The sequence below is a fragment of the Centroberyx affinis genome, unplaced genomic scaffold (assembly GCF_046629955.1).
Source record: "Centroberyx affinis isolate AG114_WGS23_722 - 3 ecotype Tasmania unplaced genomic scaffold, CSIRO-AGI_Caff_v1 ptg004527l_1, whole genome shotgun sequence".
Lineage (NCBI taxonomy): Eukaryota > Metazoa > Chordata > Actinopteri > Beryciformes > Berycidae > Centroberyx > Centroberyx affinis.
The window spans coordinates 35,876-53,223 of record NW_027282166.1 but is presented as its reverse complement, the minus strand read 5'-3'; the positions used below and the strand labels follow the sequence as shown (position 1 = coordinate 53,223).

General features: G+C 41.3%; 2 protein-coding genes across 2 annotated transcripts in view; both read left to right on the top strand.

The window, feature by feature from the left end:
* The window catches only part of cped1 (cadherin-like and PC-esterase domain containing 1), a gene marked incomplete at its 5' end in the record, with an annotated part of 61,709 nt that extends 58,578 nt beyond the window's left edge, over positions 1-3,131 (top strand). The window contains one exon of the mRNA XM_071544323.1: positions 652-3,131. Within this exon, the coding sequence (XP_071400424.1) occupies positions 652-930 (279 nt within the window). The remainder of the gene's footprint in view (positions 1-651) is intronic.
* A 2,184-nt stretch (positions 3,132-5,315) lies between these two features.
* On the top strand, positions 5,316-13,637 carry wnt16 (wingless-type MMTV integration site family, member 16). The gene is made up of 4 exons (XM_071544321.1): positions 5,316-5,407; positions 6,060-6,286; positions 10,396-10,685; positions 13,173-13,637. Exons 1-4 carry the CDS (start codon positions 5,316-5,318, stop codon positions 13,635-13,637), a joined length of 1,074 nt encoding a protein of 357 aa, XP_071400422.1.
* The last annotated feature ends 3,711 nt before the right edge of the window (positions 13,638-17,348 follow it).

The window sequence follows — 17,348 nt, the reverse complement described above, 5'->3', positions numbered from 1 at the left end:
AAAAAACAAAAACACTGATATAGCGATTCCCTAAGTAAAAGAAATAATCACTTTTTATGGTCGGCTATCCAACTCTATATGAGAGCACTGTTGTTTTTGTTGCGTGCTGGAGAAAGTTTGTCTCATTCCATGGTTCCAACAGGAAAAATGTACAAAATAGTCATACTTTACCCATGACGCGTTTCAACTCCTGCTGTATGTGCTTCATTTCATACGTTTGCACGCAAAGCTAAAACACAACCAGAACCAGCTTAGATCAGTGTCATCATTTAAATCACCTCATAAAACACATTTTTACAGCCGAGCCATTATGCGGTCTCATATTAAGCTATTTTACTTCTATTTATGTACCAATGAAACAATTTTATTCTCTTGTATTTGCCTGTTTTATTCTTCTTTTATGGTTTATCATAATAGCTTTCCTTTATTGTTTTATTGGCTGTAAAGCGCTTTGTAACACTGTTTTGAAAAGTGCTGTACAAATGAAGTTAATAACTATTTGAATAATTACTTCTATTATTGTTATTATACAGATTATTATGAATGTTTTATTGCTCTAGAATAATAATAATAACATAGACATAATCATTACTATCATTCATATTATGATTACCTACCTAAGCAGTGTGTCTCTCCCTCTGCAATGGCCAGGTTGAGAAGTTATGGTTTTCCAAGGCTCCACTCTACAGGAAGATGAAGATCCTCCAGCACAGTGCAGATGGCACAGCATCCAGAAGCACCAGAGCCATATTCACTGGAGCTGGAGCTGGAACTGGAACTGGAGCTGGACTCAGCGGTCAGTCTGTGCTGCTGGACACGGACCAGTGGCCGGGGTCTAATGCCTCCTCCTATCACGTGAGAGGACCAGTCAACCAGGTGTACTCTGAGATCCTGCTGAGCCGGCTGTGTCCCAAACACAGAGGAAACTAGAACTCGAGTGTGCGTGTGTGTACGTGTGTGTGTGGGTGTGTGTGTGTGCGTGCGCGTGTGTGTGTGTTATCTGAAAAGACTGAGAGGCCATTCCATGCGAGAGGTGTAGGAGTAACAGGAGAGTCTTGACTGTTCAGCCGTGAGGCAGAGATCCCACTCCTGTCATATTCACCTGCTCTGGGACTTGAACTTGAAAGGTTGGCGGGGGTTACAAGGTTACCATCTGCTGGAAGAGGAGGATCGCAGAAGCCCCGCCGAAAGGAGAAAGAGGAGAGTTAAAAAAAACAATGAAGGAGAAGAAAAGGTCTGAGAGCCAAACTTACTTGGGCTACATTCACACTGCAGCTGAAAGTGTCCCAATTCAGATTTTTTTTTTTTCCCCATGTGACACAGATCTGATGTTTTCTAATCAGTGTGAACAGCAAAAAGCTGCATGGAGTCACATTCTTTCAATTCCCATCCGGACCACATGGATATGTGCTATAAAATTGTATCCTGAGGCATGTGGCCTACATGCGACATGTATTCCAACGCGGGACACAACAGTGGAAAGAAAGCCAAGCGGCCGACTTGATTGTTATTTGGGGAGACGCCTCACTTGTAACCAAAATGTGTTGGAACAAAAACGTCTGTAACATCTTTTGTTATTGTCACTCTGCTCACGCATGTCTTTTCAACAACGCTGTCAGCTCATATCGGTATGAGTGGGTCAGATTTGAGCAGCAATTCAGAACTGAGTATGAAGACCTGCTGTGCCGATATTCAATATCTATCAATTTGACTATTTTTATGCCCAAAAATCACAAGTATTCAGTGTTTACCCACAGATTTGTATTCTTATCAGGGTGTAAAAGCCCCTGAAACTGCATTTAGACCATCATGGGACACTAAAACTCTCCATTGAAGCCCAGACTAATGACATTATTTTAGGGTCAGCAGCTCTTTAAGGCAGGGAGACCCACCACACCTATTCAATGATAGGGAAACTCTTTTCAATTAGGTTTTTAAATTACAAATTAATGTCAAAAAAGAAAGCATTACCAAACAATTAAATGAAAAAAGAAAATGTGCAAGAAAAAAGTCCCAAGTCAGGTTTTCCTGACACATAGCTGTGATCAGCTGCATCATATCGGCAGTGGATGACATAACTGAGTGATATCTGATATTTAATAAAAGGCCAATATCAGCCTGATATATCAGTCTAAACCTAGTGTGAACGTAGCCTTGGATTCCACTCTCTCCTGACCCCAAATCAGCAACTTTCTCCTGTCTTTTCAAGTCTTTTGGAGGCACGCCTCCTTTATATACCTCATTCATCCACTTTTTTTGTGGATGTCACATAATATTCAAAGCCAAAGATAATGACGCAATGATAAATATGTTTATCCTGTGCAAGAAAAATGTCTTATGTATTAATTACCTGCTTATATTCTCTATATTTTTCTACAGATGTATATTGTGCCTATCTCTTAATATGTTTACACATTGGGAAAGGACTGTCACAGAAGGTATTTATATATGAATGTCGTGATTCTTCTCTGCCCTGGCATTATTGGAAACATGAAAACTGGTGAAGTTTACCAGAAAGCCAGCATGTACACACACACACACACACACACACACATACACACACATACACACTAGGCTTGGGCAATATCCAAAATTTTGTATCGCGATACTGTCCCCCCAAAATATCGCGATATACAATATTATTGCCATTTGAGGGGGAGTGTCACAAAATATTGCGATACGGCCCGAGCCTGACACACAGACACACACACACACACACACACAGCATCCGAATGTGAATTTAATCTGTTAAGGGTGAATATTATTTGCTTTCACCATGAATTTTCTTTGTGCCAACTTTTAACAAGTCTCCGCTCTTCACTGCACTTCCACCTTGGTTTCTCCACATGAATGTCCAAGAATCAGCAGAATCTCACATTAAACTCTATTTTCTCTACTTACCCCCTTTGAATTTACCATTTTCTAAACCAGCAAAAAAGTTGTGTAAATTGTGTCTTCATAAATTTTAATAAATGCTTTGCCATTAATGGGCATTCCAGCTCGTTGCTTTCCCCTCCAGCAGAAGTGACCAATCTGACACGCTTTGGTCCCTTCTTTTATGTCAGGTTTATGTCTGTAAGTTTGAGAACCGAAAAATTAAGTGGATAAATACGATGTTCAAAGAAAATAAAATGTGGATTTCCGGTTGAAACGGATTCAAGAATGCTTTGCTCATAACACTGAGCTTCACAAACTCCAGATTCTTCAAAATGAATAAATTCCAGCAACTGGGACTCAGCCATGAAGGAAACAGCGTTTTCACTACCGTACCATGTTGCCACTCTGCCACTTTGAAAGTGAAGTTACAGGTTTTAAATCAGTGATTCTCAACTTTTTTCATATCAAGGACCCCCATTTGATGAGGTTTTGTTTCTCGGACCCAAATCTGTGAATATTTTTATTGTTAGATATGATTTTGTCCAGAATTTCATGACTATCTGTATTGTAGGTAGAGAGATAACAGAGAAACTATGATCAAAACAGTCATTCTTCTACATTCTCTAACTGTGTTAACGTCTTGTAAATGAAATAATGGTGAATTTTAACAATACATCAATTTGCTGGGGACCCCCTGGAACCCCCTCAAGGGCCCCTGGTGGTCCCTGGACCCCACGTTGAGAACCACTGTTTTAAATGACAGGAGGATTGGTCAAAAATGTGTGATGGTATAATTGGTTACATTTTTATGTGGTTTACTGGTACGGAATGAAGTAACCACTAAAAATACACCGCTTTCTAAGTAGTACAAGAAATTAAATTTTAATATAAAAAGTGAAAAAAAAATTACATTTTTGGGGCATTTATTGTTAAATAGATGTATCTTATGATATGGAAAATATTGTAGGCTTCACCTCCTACAGCTATTCCTAGCACGGATCAAAAAACAGGAACAGTTTTGAAAGAGTCAATGAATTTGTCTCTGGACCAAAGACAAATAAACTCCATCTCATTCTACCGCTAAATCGAAATATGCTCAAAAATGCAACAAAATAACAGCTGCTCATGTTTTTTTAATTGATTGAGACAAAAGTTTGTTCAAAGACAGGCGCGTGGTCTTATCTAGTGACATTCAGCAGGCCTCTGTGCTGCCTGACAAAGGTCAAAGCTCATGATGAGGGTTTAGATTCCATAACAAAATTTAGACTGTAAATGCCATTAAGTAATACTATCCACTTAAGTCCTGTTTCTCACCACACATGCAGTTACTGCTGTTCAGTTTTGTAATGCAGTAACTGTGGCTTTGCCCACAATCTAATGAATTACTGTTTCATATTTTCAAATTGTCAGAAAATCAAGATTTAGACACACAGATGATCACAGATGGAGAAAAACAAAACTTTACTTTGCAATTCTAACGAGTCAGCATTAAGTTTACTCTCACAAGCATCAATCTAATAGACAGAAATGCCATAGAAAGGCCTATAACTTTATGAAACTGACAGCTATAGCCTCAGTCTATGCGCTTAGACCTAAACTGAATAGAGGAAAATAATAGGGACACTTACTATTTTCAGCACTGATGAGGTGAATCCAGGTTAAAGCCATTATCCCTCATTGATTTACCTTATTAGATCTAAACCAACCACAACGGAGGAGATGGAGATAAAGAGAAGCAGAAGGATTTTGAAGCTTTGAGACTATTGAAGTGAGGATTGTGCAAAAGGAGCTGCAACTCACTATCAGGAAGACATCTCTAATATTTTGTATTTTTGCTCCCTTAAAGAGATAAAGTACAAATTTTTTTTTTTTTTATATCCACTATCAAACAGTCAGACAGTCTGTTTCAAGCGTGTGGTTTGGGTCAGACACCGCTTCACCAATACAGCAGGACTTTAACTAGCCTATCTCACCCAGTTGCCTTATTGACAGTTTCCCCTGCTACCTCTCTAATCCATCCTGCCCGTCCAATTAGCGTCCAGGACTGACGTCTGCTGAATATGAATCCTCCGCTGATCCAATCGGGAGCCTGGGAGCCTCCGCGGCACGGACTTGTCGACTCGGTGCTGCTTCTTCCACTCCAGAATAAAAACTTTGCCTGGACCTTTAGGCAACCCCGTCAGGAACTACTATTATCACTCATCGGTAGCAGCAGCCCGGGACAGCCAGGGAGCCGCCGGTGCGCTCTAAACCTTCTTCCATTGGAGTTAACTATGGCCGCAGAGCCCAAGAACCGGACTGGGGATTAATTGGGTTCCTGTGCCACCGGGTTTGTTTGTTTTTTCTAGCATGAGAGACAGATCCCCGCTCCGGGATCAAGCCCTTCATGGACAGACAGAGTGCGCAGAGTGCGGTCGGCTCATGTAGATGAAGTGGCCATGGAGAGAAGGAACTGTGGAGTCCAGCAGATCTGCACTCTGACTCTGCTGCTGCTCTCCCTCTATCCGCTCTACTGCCGAGCCAGCTGGATGTGAGTATGAACGCCTTCGGGCTGTTGGCGTGGCCGTGTGAGTTGAGGTGAAATAACCGGTTGCACGCCGCTCTACAAATGACTTTTGCGCAATTCATTTTGGGGGACTCCCGATTCAGTCCAAAGTCCGTTCAAAAATCTGTCAAATTGATGGTTTCATGCTTATCGGCCCACGCACATACCGCTTAAAATATGACTCAAGATATTTTCTGAATCACTACGATCTACTCTTCAATTCGGCATATATACAACACACAAAGTAGCACTTATTTAAATAAAATATCATTTTTTAGAACGGGTTCGTCCGTTATTCCCTCAATTCCCCCCCTACCTAAATACACCGTGGCGGGTGGAAGCAAGCAGTGTAAACCAATTATAAAAGTCGATTTTTTTATTGAAAAAGATGCAGGTTGGTATATTATATATATGCCGAATTGTAAAGTGACTCTTAAGATTTCGGAAAATATCTTGAGCCATGTTTTCCGAAGTATAGGCGGTTGTCGACAAACAAAACAACAAGAAAACAGAGATTTTTAAATTGAAGTTCGCAACACGTTCTCTCCATACAAGAGAGAACGGCACGTATCGCGGCTATATAGGGCCTAGATGCATTTGTAATAACCGTCTCCTGGTCTGCTGCTGTGTGTCTCAGGTGGTTGGGAATAACGTCGGCGGGAGTACCGGAGAAGCTGGGCTGCGCCAACCTCCCGTTAACCCCCAAGCAGCGGGAGCTGTGCAAGAGAAGGCCGTTCCTGCTGCCCAGCATCCGCGACGGAGCGAGCCTGGGCATCGCCGAGTGCCAGAGCCAGTTCAGGGACGAGCGGTGGAACTGCTCGACCACCGCCGCTCCGTCCGTGTTCGGCTACGAGTTGACAAGCGGTGAGGCTGCTTATGTTTAGATAACCCCGATTTTTATTTTTTTTATGGTCAATTTTCTATGCCTTTTATTCAATTTTTCCCCCCTGCTGTAGGCCTATCCTATTACTTTTGCTGCTGCAGCGGCCCAATTGCATCATTAACAGTTTCGTCTTCTCTTCTCTTCTCTTCTCTTCTCTTCTCTTCTCTTCTCTTCTCTTCTCTTCTCTTCTCTTCTCTTCTCTCTTCTGTGTGATTTACAAGACAAAATAAATAGCTTATTTCTGGCATATTTTCCGTTTTCTTTAATTTGTTCCTTTTTGTTTCTCTGGGGTTTTGTATGCCATGTTTGTTAATCCAGTTTTTAATTAAGGCATAAGCATTTGATTTAAATTACAAATGACTGCAGGCTATTTTCACCTGCACCCTATCTAAATTGAACACCTTGGTTCATTTAGCCTACCAGTAGCCACACGGATCTGATGTGCGTTAACTGGTGGCTTCAGTCAATATCATGTTGTTTAATGTTGTATAATTTATTTCTCGTGGTGGACTGGAGTGATGACAATGTGTTGTGTCGGTCAGAGACGGTGATTTGATTTGTGCGGCAGCTGTAGGCCTGAAGCGCCGCGGTGCGCAACGCACATCTGCTCCGGTTTAAACCGTTTCAGCAGCGCTTTCTCCACGGTCAAACGTCGCCTTTGAACAGAGAACTGCTCTCCATCCAGCGGGATTGTCCTAATTGCGAAAGCCGTACGGTCCACATGTAACACAAGACCCGGTTTCTTTGTTTTACAGATTCCAGATCTGGGACGTTGGTTCCCATTGTGTCTCTGGGTTTAGCTGTTTAAACAATTGAACTCATTTTTTCTCTCTCTCCTCCGCCCCGCCGTCACATTCAATCGGTCCTCTAATTGAAAAGGAAATAAATGTGTTGAGGTAGTTTTGTTTTGGTAAAGATAGTTTACAACTTTAAAGTAACCATGGTGCCGTTTTAGTCAGACAGGCTATAAAGTGGTGATGAGAGGATTTTGTCCCATGACTGCAGATGTTTCCTTTTATATGTTCTAATCAAATCAGAGGATTTTTATATAATTATGTTTCAGGAGGATTCCTCTCTACTAACATTTGCACCAAATTCCATCCTTAAACTTCAATGGCCTAACGATATTTTGCCAAAAAAATGTTCAGATTCAAGAATAGTCAGTTCTCTCCATTAGAATGAGATATTGTCGTCACATAGAGATCTATCAAAGTTCAACCTTTGATGTCAAAGGACCTACTGTATATTTTATGATCCAGACTCATATTTGATCAATCACATGCTCCAAATTAATCCTGCACATGAATATATCAAAGACCTGTTGTGCATTAAAATTTTGGATAATTCCAAATAACATATTAATCACATTATTGGTAACAGAAATATCCTTTTTGGGTTGAAATGATTCGTTATGGGATGAATTAATATTGTGGTCAATTATGGTTTCGCCACAAATCAATATAGCCAACCTAGGTATTTTCTATAATACTTCCACTCACGGCTTATATCAAGCGCAGCCTGCTGAGAAGAGAATATTCACAGCTGGGAAGTAAATTTGAACCTAACCTTCACACTCACGGTTCTCATTACCTACCGTCAACTAAACTATGTCAAATTCACACACACTGTTTAACAACCAATTCAACAATAACAACTTTAACCAAATCATGTCCATAACTTAATTAACACAACTTATTAATGCTGAACAATGAATGCTGCATGGCACTGTCAAACTGATGTTAGTTAGGCTATATGAGGATCTTTTAGCTGAACAAAGAAACAAAAAAAAACATGAATTAATGCTTTTTTGAAAAGATATTTGACTTTAGTTTATAGTGGTGTTTTTTTCCCATGATGATGACCATTTGGATTTTTTACCCTCCTTTTATTTAACACTACATCAATACTGGTGATATGGGTTTGATTGATATGAGTTTTTGGAGGCCGATACAATATTATTTGCAGATAGCACATATTTTGTGCCTATATTCAATGTCTTAAAATTTGATAGTTTTCATGCCCAAAAAATGACAGTAATTCAGTGTTTCCCCCAGAATTTTACTCTTCTCAGGGAGTAAAAGCCTCTGAAACTGCGTTTAGGCCATCATGGAACACTAAAACTCTCCACTGAAACCAATTCAGATGAAATTGTTTAAGGTGGTGAGTTAATTTACACACAAAAAAAAACACCTTTTTGAAAAATGAATGAATAAAATGTGCAAAAGAAATACAATTTTATTGTTTCTCTGTAGCTTATCAGCAGTGGAAGACTACTGCCCAATATTTAATAATAGGTCAATATCAGGCCTATATAAATCAATATATTGATCTAACCCTAATATGTCGCTGTCATTATGTATAATGAAAGTATAATTCATGTTTTTTACTGAAAATATAATTTTTGTTTATATTGGTGGTTCTTTGCTGATATGATGATGACTGGCTGGAGGTCATAGATCACCCACTTCTTTATTTACCACTCCATCCATGTGTTTAACTCCTCACTGCTCTCTTGAAAAGCCTTTTCTCTGCCACCTCCCCCTGCTGTGATCAGTAGTATTGTAGTGAGCCTGTCTGTCCACACTTGGCCTCTGAAGTCTGTAACCCGACGCCCCTCTTCTCGGCCGCGGTCAGTTTCCCATGGGACTTTGTGTCTGCCGCCCTCACATCTCACCTCTGTTACTCCTCGCACTGTGTACCACAGTAGACGGCTTTCCATCCGAGTGTGTTTTTTGTACACAGTATCAAAGTGGAAAAAGCTGGATGGAAAGAGCAAAATGAAATAAAAATGTGCTCAGTATCACATTATGCAGTGGATATACAGGACATTTGTGGTGTTTTATAATATCACCAAGTTCATTTGTTTGTTTTTGTCTTTGGATGAAACGTGAAATATGGTAATATTAGCTGATAGTGAAGAACAACAGCAACTTGCCCAATACTAATTAAATCTTGAAACACAATGGCATTTATTTTTTGCATTTGAGAGTTGCTAGGTATGATCCAAAACTGACTCTAAGATGACTATTCTGAAAGCCATATTATTCACTTTCATTATCTGTTTTCAAATCTGCCATGGCTCAGGATAAGAATAATGTTGGTCATGATGTAAATGTAAATAATGCAAATAAATGTAGTCTCGAAAAAAGGATATTTATTGAATGAATTTGAAGACTAAGTCGTCACAGCTGGACCCGGATTGGGTGTCAGCAGCAGCTCCTCGAATTCAGATGAGGTAAACCCGCTGAGTCGAGGCTTGCCAGTTCAAGCGCTGCAAACTGGGGGCTAATCAGGACTGAGTCCAGTTGTGATGTGTTGTGCATATCCTGGAGTTTGTCTGAAACTGTCTGGAAAACGATGGATTTTTGAAAATGCAGTAACTTGAAATTTAACTACTCAAACAAAAAAAAAGTTGAAATGAATAGTTCACCCAAAAATGAAAATTCTGTCATCATCTCCTCCCCCTCATGCCAGTTGAAACACAGGTGAAGTTTGTCCATATAACACACAGGGAGGTTGCAGCAAAACTCCATAGCAGCCTTCTCCAAAACAACTGAAGTCAGTGGGGACCAGTTCTTCAGAGTTCCAAAAAGACCTACAGTATATTTACACCATCATTTAGTGCAAATCTTAACTACAGCTGATTGATTTGCAACAAATAATGGTGTATAGGTCTTTCTATTCACAGTGTGATCGTTTGGCTGTTTTTGTTTTGGAACTCTAAAGAACAGGTCCCCATTGACTTCAGTTGTTTTGGAGAAGGCTGCTACCAAGTTGTGCTGGCAACCTCCCTGTGTGTTATATGGACTAACACATTTCACCTGTGTTTCATTTGGCATGAGGGTGAGTAGATGATGACAGAACTTTCATTTTTGAGTGAACTATTCCTTTAAACATCTTTGATCATATATGTATATAAATACAGAAACATTTATTTGAATTACTATAATAGAGCCCCAGGAATGGAACTATTTGTGATCATTCCCGTCTACTAAAATTACCGGTCAAATAAGTCTCTTTTCAAAGCCAGCAACCAGAAATGAGAATTCATGCGAAGTACTGACTCCATTGTCTTTATGTGGGACCGCAGGAACCAAGGAGACGGCGTTCATCTATGCGGTGATGGCAGCGGGGCTGGTCCACGCCGTGACCCGCTCCTGCAGCCAGGGCAACATGACGGAGTGCGGCTGCGACACCAGGCTGCAGGGCACCGGCTCGCCCGCCGAGGGCTGGCACTGGGGCGGCTGCTCCGACCACATCCACTACGGCACCTGGTTCAGCCGCAAGTTCATCGACAACGGCGCCAAGAACGCGTCCTCCGCCCGGGGAGGCTACAGCCTGCTCACCATGAACCAGCATAACAGTGAGGCCGGGCGCCAGGTGAGACAGACGCACTGCACTCGAATGTAAAATGTGATGAACACACAGATGATTTTGGTGTTATCATTTAGATATCATCGATCTATGATGCATTCAAAGCATTCCAGGAATTATTTTGTGATGAAATGTTGTAATTTACTTTATGGTGTACCCATTTTCCATCAACCTGCCTTGTCTACTTCAACTTCAGTTAGTGATTACATTTCCCAGAATGCCTTTTCAACACCCCCAGAGAACTGTGTTGCGTTCAGCTGTTGGTTTTACCTGTACTCTAGGTGGAGAGAGTGATAACTAAAGTGATAGCATAGTAAGAGATAGAGTTTTTCCCATAGAGAAAAAGCGAGAGTCACGCCCCTTACTCAAAAGCAAAACACTCCATGTCTTGTGTCTGCATTGTGTTCTGGTCTATTGAGGCTACTGTCGGTGGAGAAATTGGACTCTCTGCTTCTTCTGTGATGGATTTCTCCCTGTAGAAAGAAGCCTTTGCTCTTTGATTCTGAGGGACTGACTCCAAAACCTGACATTTACCGTTGGTGTTTTAGATTGCTGAAACATTTAATGCTATCAAACTACATTGTAGCTGCTGGAAATATCTCAACAAGACGTCTATGTTTGGCTAGTTATCCACAGGAATAAAAGAAAAAAATAGACCGTCAAACAACAAAATGGACCCAGAAATGCAAGATTCATCACCCAATAGCTGTTTTAACTGTTAAAATGTTTAGGATGGATTTGTTCTTGAGAGAGATTTAGGACTCAGATGTACTGCATGTCATATCATGATTAGTCATTTCAGCAGGCATTAGATTCCTAGTGTATGAATAAATGAACAAATGATGTGTCTGTTGGAGAACTGAGAGACAAACTCAGGCCAATTTGTCTCTGAGATTTCAAAATGACAAAACCATTTACAATAAAATTGCTACTACTGATAGTACTGCTGCTATTTTACACAGCCTGTTAATACGTCATTGCATTTTGCAATGTTCCTTATAACATTTATACAACAATTTATGTCAGCCTATAAAGTGGGTGACTATTTTCCGCAAATACAATAGTGGGTAATCTAATTTTTAGACTCAGTTTACCGTCCATTACATCCTTGCCCAGCATGGTACAGTTATACGTATGACCCAAAACACTGGGTCAGGTGTTTTAAACTACTCCAGGTTAGGTTTGACTCTTATTGTTGCTGGATCAGATGCATAACCCAACCATTTGGGGTCAAATCAACTCAATGCAAGGTATGCCCATGATGTAGAGCAGTGGTTCTCAACCTGGGGTCCGGGGACCACCAGGGGTCCTTGAGGGGGTTCCTGGGGGTCCCCAGCAAATTGATGAATTGTTAAACTTCAGCATTGTTTCGTTTACAAGAAGTTAACACAATTAGAGAATGTAGAAGAATGACTGTTTTGATCATAGTTTCTCTGTTATCTCTCTACCTACAATACAGAGAGTCATGGAATTCTGGACAAAATCATATCTAACAATAACAATATTCTCAGATTTGGGTCTGAGAGACAAAATCTCATCAAATGGGGGTCTGTGTCCCTAATGTGGACTAAATTAGGGGTCCTTGACGTGAAAAAGGTTGTGAATCACTGATGTAGAGAGTAAGGAGACCGGGGTTCAAATTTGTCAGTAAGTATGCATCCTGCTGAAGTGTCCTTGAGCAAGACAATGAGTCGATATAGTTCTGACCTCCCTATGGAGGGGGACAAGACAAAAGACAATTTCCCCGCAGGGAGCAATGAGCTATCACAATATTATTATAGACACATAAAGGCACACACACTTCTCGACACACAGCCCTCCACTGGACACAAAGAAAGCAGTGTATCTGGTGGGAGGTTTAGAAGGTGAAGGGAGAAGAGGGGGCCATCCAAATATCACTGTCAGGCCCTGAGGTTTGCAGTCTCCTGTCTCCCCTGTCTGAAGTGAGAGGAACACAGTAGCTTTTGTTCCACTCGTGTCCAGGGAGCGTATTGTATCAGTGTAACGACTGAACCTAGCGGCTAGGCCTGACTCCTGTAGAGGCTTTTGGAGTCACAGGTCCTAGCAACCATGTCTGGCAGCATCATGGAGGTCATGGAGGTTGTGTGCAAATAATGGCTGAATATAAAACTAGAAGGGCACTCGGAGAGTGCAGACTTCCGCCAAGGTTCGTGCTATTATTGCTTGTTCGTGAGTCGGATCCGGATTCAATTGGTAGTTTTTCTGTAATCCTGCTGACAAACAGACAAACAAACGGCACCGAAAACATAACCTCCTTGGCGGAGGTAACAACAAGGTTAGAAATGAAAGTTTATGGTAAAAGCCCGCTATTTCCACTGTAATTTAGGGTCTTGGGCTGGGATCATGATCAGAATGTCGCCACGGGATTCAGATTGAAACGTGAACTGACAGTGGAACAAAAAGCAGACAAGGACTCTTGATCAGAGCCAAAAACATTATTTTTTTCCCTCAGTGTCCCTCTCTCTTTCTCAGGCCATCGACAAGACGATGTCCACCGACTGCCGCTGCCACGGCGTCTCGGGCTCCTGCGCCGTGAAGACATGCTGGCGCACCATGGCCTCGTTCGAGCGGGTGGGCAACTTCCTGAAGGAGCGCTACGAGAGCAGCGTGCAGGTGCTGGACCGCTCCAAGAAGAAGGTGAAGAGGAAGGAGAAGGAGCAGCGGCACGTGCCCATAGGGAAGGACGAGCTCATCTTTTTCAGCAAGTCGCCCAACTACTGCCTGGAGGACAAGCGCTGGGGCGTGTCGGGCACACGGGGGCGCCGCTGCAACCGCACCTCTCAAGGACCCGACGGCTGCAACCTGCTGTGCTGCGGGCGGGGTTACAACACGCACGTGGTCCGGCACGTGGAGCGCTGCGAGTGCAAGTTCGTGTGGTGCTGCTACGTCCGCTGCAGGCGCTGCGAGAGCATGAACGACATGCACACCTGTAAATAAGGAGGAGAGATCGAGAAGAGAGGACTGAAAGATAGACAAAGACTTGTGACTCAAACGCCTTAACTCTTGGCCTCCAGTGTTTCCAGGGGAATAGACAAGATGTCAGATATATGACTCTCCGATAAATCTGAAAACTGAAGTTATTATGGTTTCAGTTTGAGAGAGCTGATGGAGACTTGCGTGTGGTATTTCAGGTGACAGTCAGTTCTGTCTGACAGGAGTACAAAGGGAACTCAGACTGCCTGTAGACCTGGGGTGCACTTATTCAGCTCACTGTGAGCGCTGCTTCTCTATGCTTGTGTAGCATATAGTTAATGATAATCAGTGTTATTTAGCTTTAGATTGCTTGATGAATAAGCCAGATTCTCAGATTCTCAGATTTGTTTTTGGCAGGGATGAGAATCACTTGGTGATATGTTTTGAGGACTAAAGATAAATAATATTACATCATCAGCCAGATGAGCTAAATATGGGACTTTTTTTGTTTTTTTACAATAACCAATTGTATTTTATAATAATGGTGGATAAAGGATATGGGATTGTGAGAAGGGTTAGAAACAACACCTACCATATCAATTAATATTTCTTGGCAACATTTGCAATAGAAAATAACCAGTGAAATGCTATGGGGTTTTTTTGCAATAAACAATAATTTATGGATCACCATGACATTTTAATTATAAATACTTTTGGAAAATGGTTATCATGCAATAATAGCTACAGTATATAATAATTCAGCAAAATTCAGGGCAAGATAAATTTACATGCAAAAGGCATAAGTGCTTCAAGAGAGACTATATAAAACAGAAGTAGTATTTTTGTAAATTGTTTATACTTTGTAAATATTAAATTATGCTGTACAATGACAAAAGCCTTTATCTTTTTTTGTATATTTTTGTCAGCATATTCCACTACTTTCCAGATTTCTTCTGAGGGTTTGTATTATTAGTCACCTGAAAGTAGGGGTTCTGATCTGTAATCTTTCAGATGGTCTTTCAGATTATAATGAATGACAAGGATTAAGGAGTTAAGGGGACGAGGTCTGTAGGCCCAGGCCTCCTCTTCCTCTGTTTGTTTGCTTCACTGGTCCCAAACCTCAACTATAAATGAAGGAAGGCATGGCCGTAATGGGGCAACTTGCTCTCGGTAGGTACATTGGCACAACTCCGGAGATGCTTTTGGTCGGCTGTCCAGCATTCCTCTTGCTGTGTCTAAAAATTCAACCTCTTCCTTCTCTGTCTCTCTCTTCCCCTTTCTTGCTTCTCTCTTCTTTTACCCCCCCCCCATCGGCATGAAAGACTGTGATATGCGAGAAGTGGCAATGCTGCGTTAAATGCCGGGAGTGTTTTCTCTTAAAGAGAGCCCCCCTGAACCCTGAAGTAAAGTGATTTATTAGAGAGAGGAGAGGGCAACGCGGAGACCGGCAGACTGGAGAGGAAGGAGATCTGAACACCAGAAATGATCAGTGTCAGCTTTACAGTTTACAGGCTTGACTCATTGGTTTGCTGTGTACTGACATTAGCCGCTGACTTACATATGTCAGTATTATTCATGGTATACCATTTCATAGAAATAGCACAAGTGACCACACAGTAACTGACGAAAGTCAAGCACATTTTTCTCTTTTTGAGGGTTTTATTTTGACATGAAAAGGGGATAAGCAAGCAGACCCATGTCAGCTGCAAATCCAACAGATAAGCAGCTTGTTTCTGAAGCTGAAGTCAACAGTATTCTTCTAATCACACATTCTGAGGAACAGGTATAGCGACTTTATTGGTTTTTATGTATCCAACTCAACTTTGAACATATGTCACTTAGTTAAAACTGAGAACAGTGTTTGTATGAACAGTCTTGGTTTCATTTACGTAGGAATGCGCAGCTGAAAACAATCCCTAAACAACCCCTGTTCTCGTGAACTCATCCTTGAACCTAGGCTTCACTGCCAATATAGAGGGTGAGATTTGTTGTGCCAATAGATCCACAATAGAATTGCCTGGCTCGTAAAACTCATGAGGACCTTGTGGAACTTGGTGACACTTGACTTTTGTGTGAAGTGAATGCGAGACATGGGTTTGGACTGGGATCAATATCAACATTTTGTTGATGTACAGTGTATTTCATGGTTTTGGTTCTCCATGAATCCCTCTGTGTGTTGAAGCGTAAACTTTAACAACCAAGCCAAGGTCTGTTTCTTTCACTTGTGTCTTTCTCCACATCTGCTCCTCTTAGTGGGTCCAAGCTCTCTTTGGGGCCAGCAGACCCCATGCCAGTAATTTGGCTTATATAGAGCATAAGCATTGCCAGTGAACTCCTCAGAGCAAACATTCTGGGCATGCTTTACACCTTAAAATTGAAACACGATATAACATTTTTTTTTTTTTTGCTATATTTCCGTTCTCTATTCTGAAATTATTTCTCCATCTCTCATCCCCTTCATGCATTTTCACTTTTTTCCATGTCTAGTTTTTCTCAACCACCCCTCTTTCCTCTAACATCCGATCTCAGCACACGGAATAGTTACATGAGTGAATTGGTAAATGCTTCAACCTGATTCATCAATTAAAATGCTGTGAATGGAGCAGATGACAACTAGGGAAAGCCCATGTGATAGCTTGTAAAGACAGCTGACAGGAGGGAATAGACTCCAACAAGCAACCCATAGCAGCAGTATCCAAAGCTGGTCTTGGAGTCTTCAAGAATAGTGGTGGAAGATTACTCACAGAAGGATAACACATTAACAGTTTTTGCCATGGACATGACTACGAATAGAAAGAGCACATTACTAGAAGCTGATGAAACAATAGTCATGGGAAAGAAGCTCCACATTTGCCCTTGCAATTGGCACAAAGTAACAACCATAGGAAGAGGAAGAGCATTTACTTTTTTTTTATCCTGTAAAAACTCATCTAAAATGCCTTCTACCACTAGATGTCACTAAAGGACATCAGAGCTTTTAACCTATTGTCCCTTCCAGTCTGACTTCCACCCAAGCAGGCTAATTTGGCCTGGTGGCTGACATCGGTACTGCAGCTAAAATTCTCACCTGGCCCAGAAAGGATTTATCCCATATGGACAGGGTTCCCACTGGTCATGGAGTTCCTGGAATATCATTAAATCATTCCAGGCAGGGAAAGGCTGCTAAATTCTCTAGGGAAGTCAGAGTCACTTTACAGAAATACAGCAGAATGTATCTTCCAACTTGTTTCACACATTCATTGCATTAGATGTTTTTTTCAGCCCAACTGGAGTGGAAACCAGACTGTTCACTCCTTTAGAAAAAAACAACATTAACAAACCAGGAAGGAAGAACATTTTCAGATCTTGGAATCACGCTGACTTAGTTATGGAAAGTCATGTAAAAGTGAGGCGTTATCCTAAAAGTGAGAAAATGAGAACTTGTAGCAGCTCTAAGGCTGGATGGTTAGTTACTGTAATGCTTCAAACTCATAGCACAGTTCAAAATTGGCTTTGGGCATTCTGAAATGTCTATCTGTCCACCACAACCTCCAGAAACATCATAACAGCTGTCTCTTCTATGTATAAGTCTCCATTGTGGTTGTATGGTCAGCAACTACTGAATTAGAACGTTGCCAAGTGTGTTTCTTTGTTTTCGTCTTTGGTTGAAAGCGTAAAATGTGGCTAACATCAGCTAAAACAAAAATACAACAACTAATCAATTCTTGAAATATTCTCCCTTTTTCTGGTGGGTGT

What these genes read in the sequence shown, in the direction of transcription:
- wnt16 (XM_071544321.1), top strand. Translation starts at nt 5,316, where the DNA reads ATGGAGAGAAGGAACTGTGGAGTCCAGCAGATCTGCACTCTGACTCTG. An exon ending in CGGCTACGAGTTGACAAGCG is followed by an intron (nt 6,287 to 10,395) that starts GTGAGGCTGCTT and finishes GTGGGACCGCAG; the next exon opens with GAACCAAGGAGACGGCGTTC. An exon ending in ACAGTGAGGCCGGGCGCCAG is followed by an intron (nt 10,686 to 13,172) that starts GTGAGACAGACG and finishes TCTCTTTCTCAG; the next exon opens with GCCATCGACAAGACGATGTC.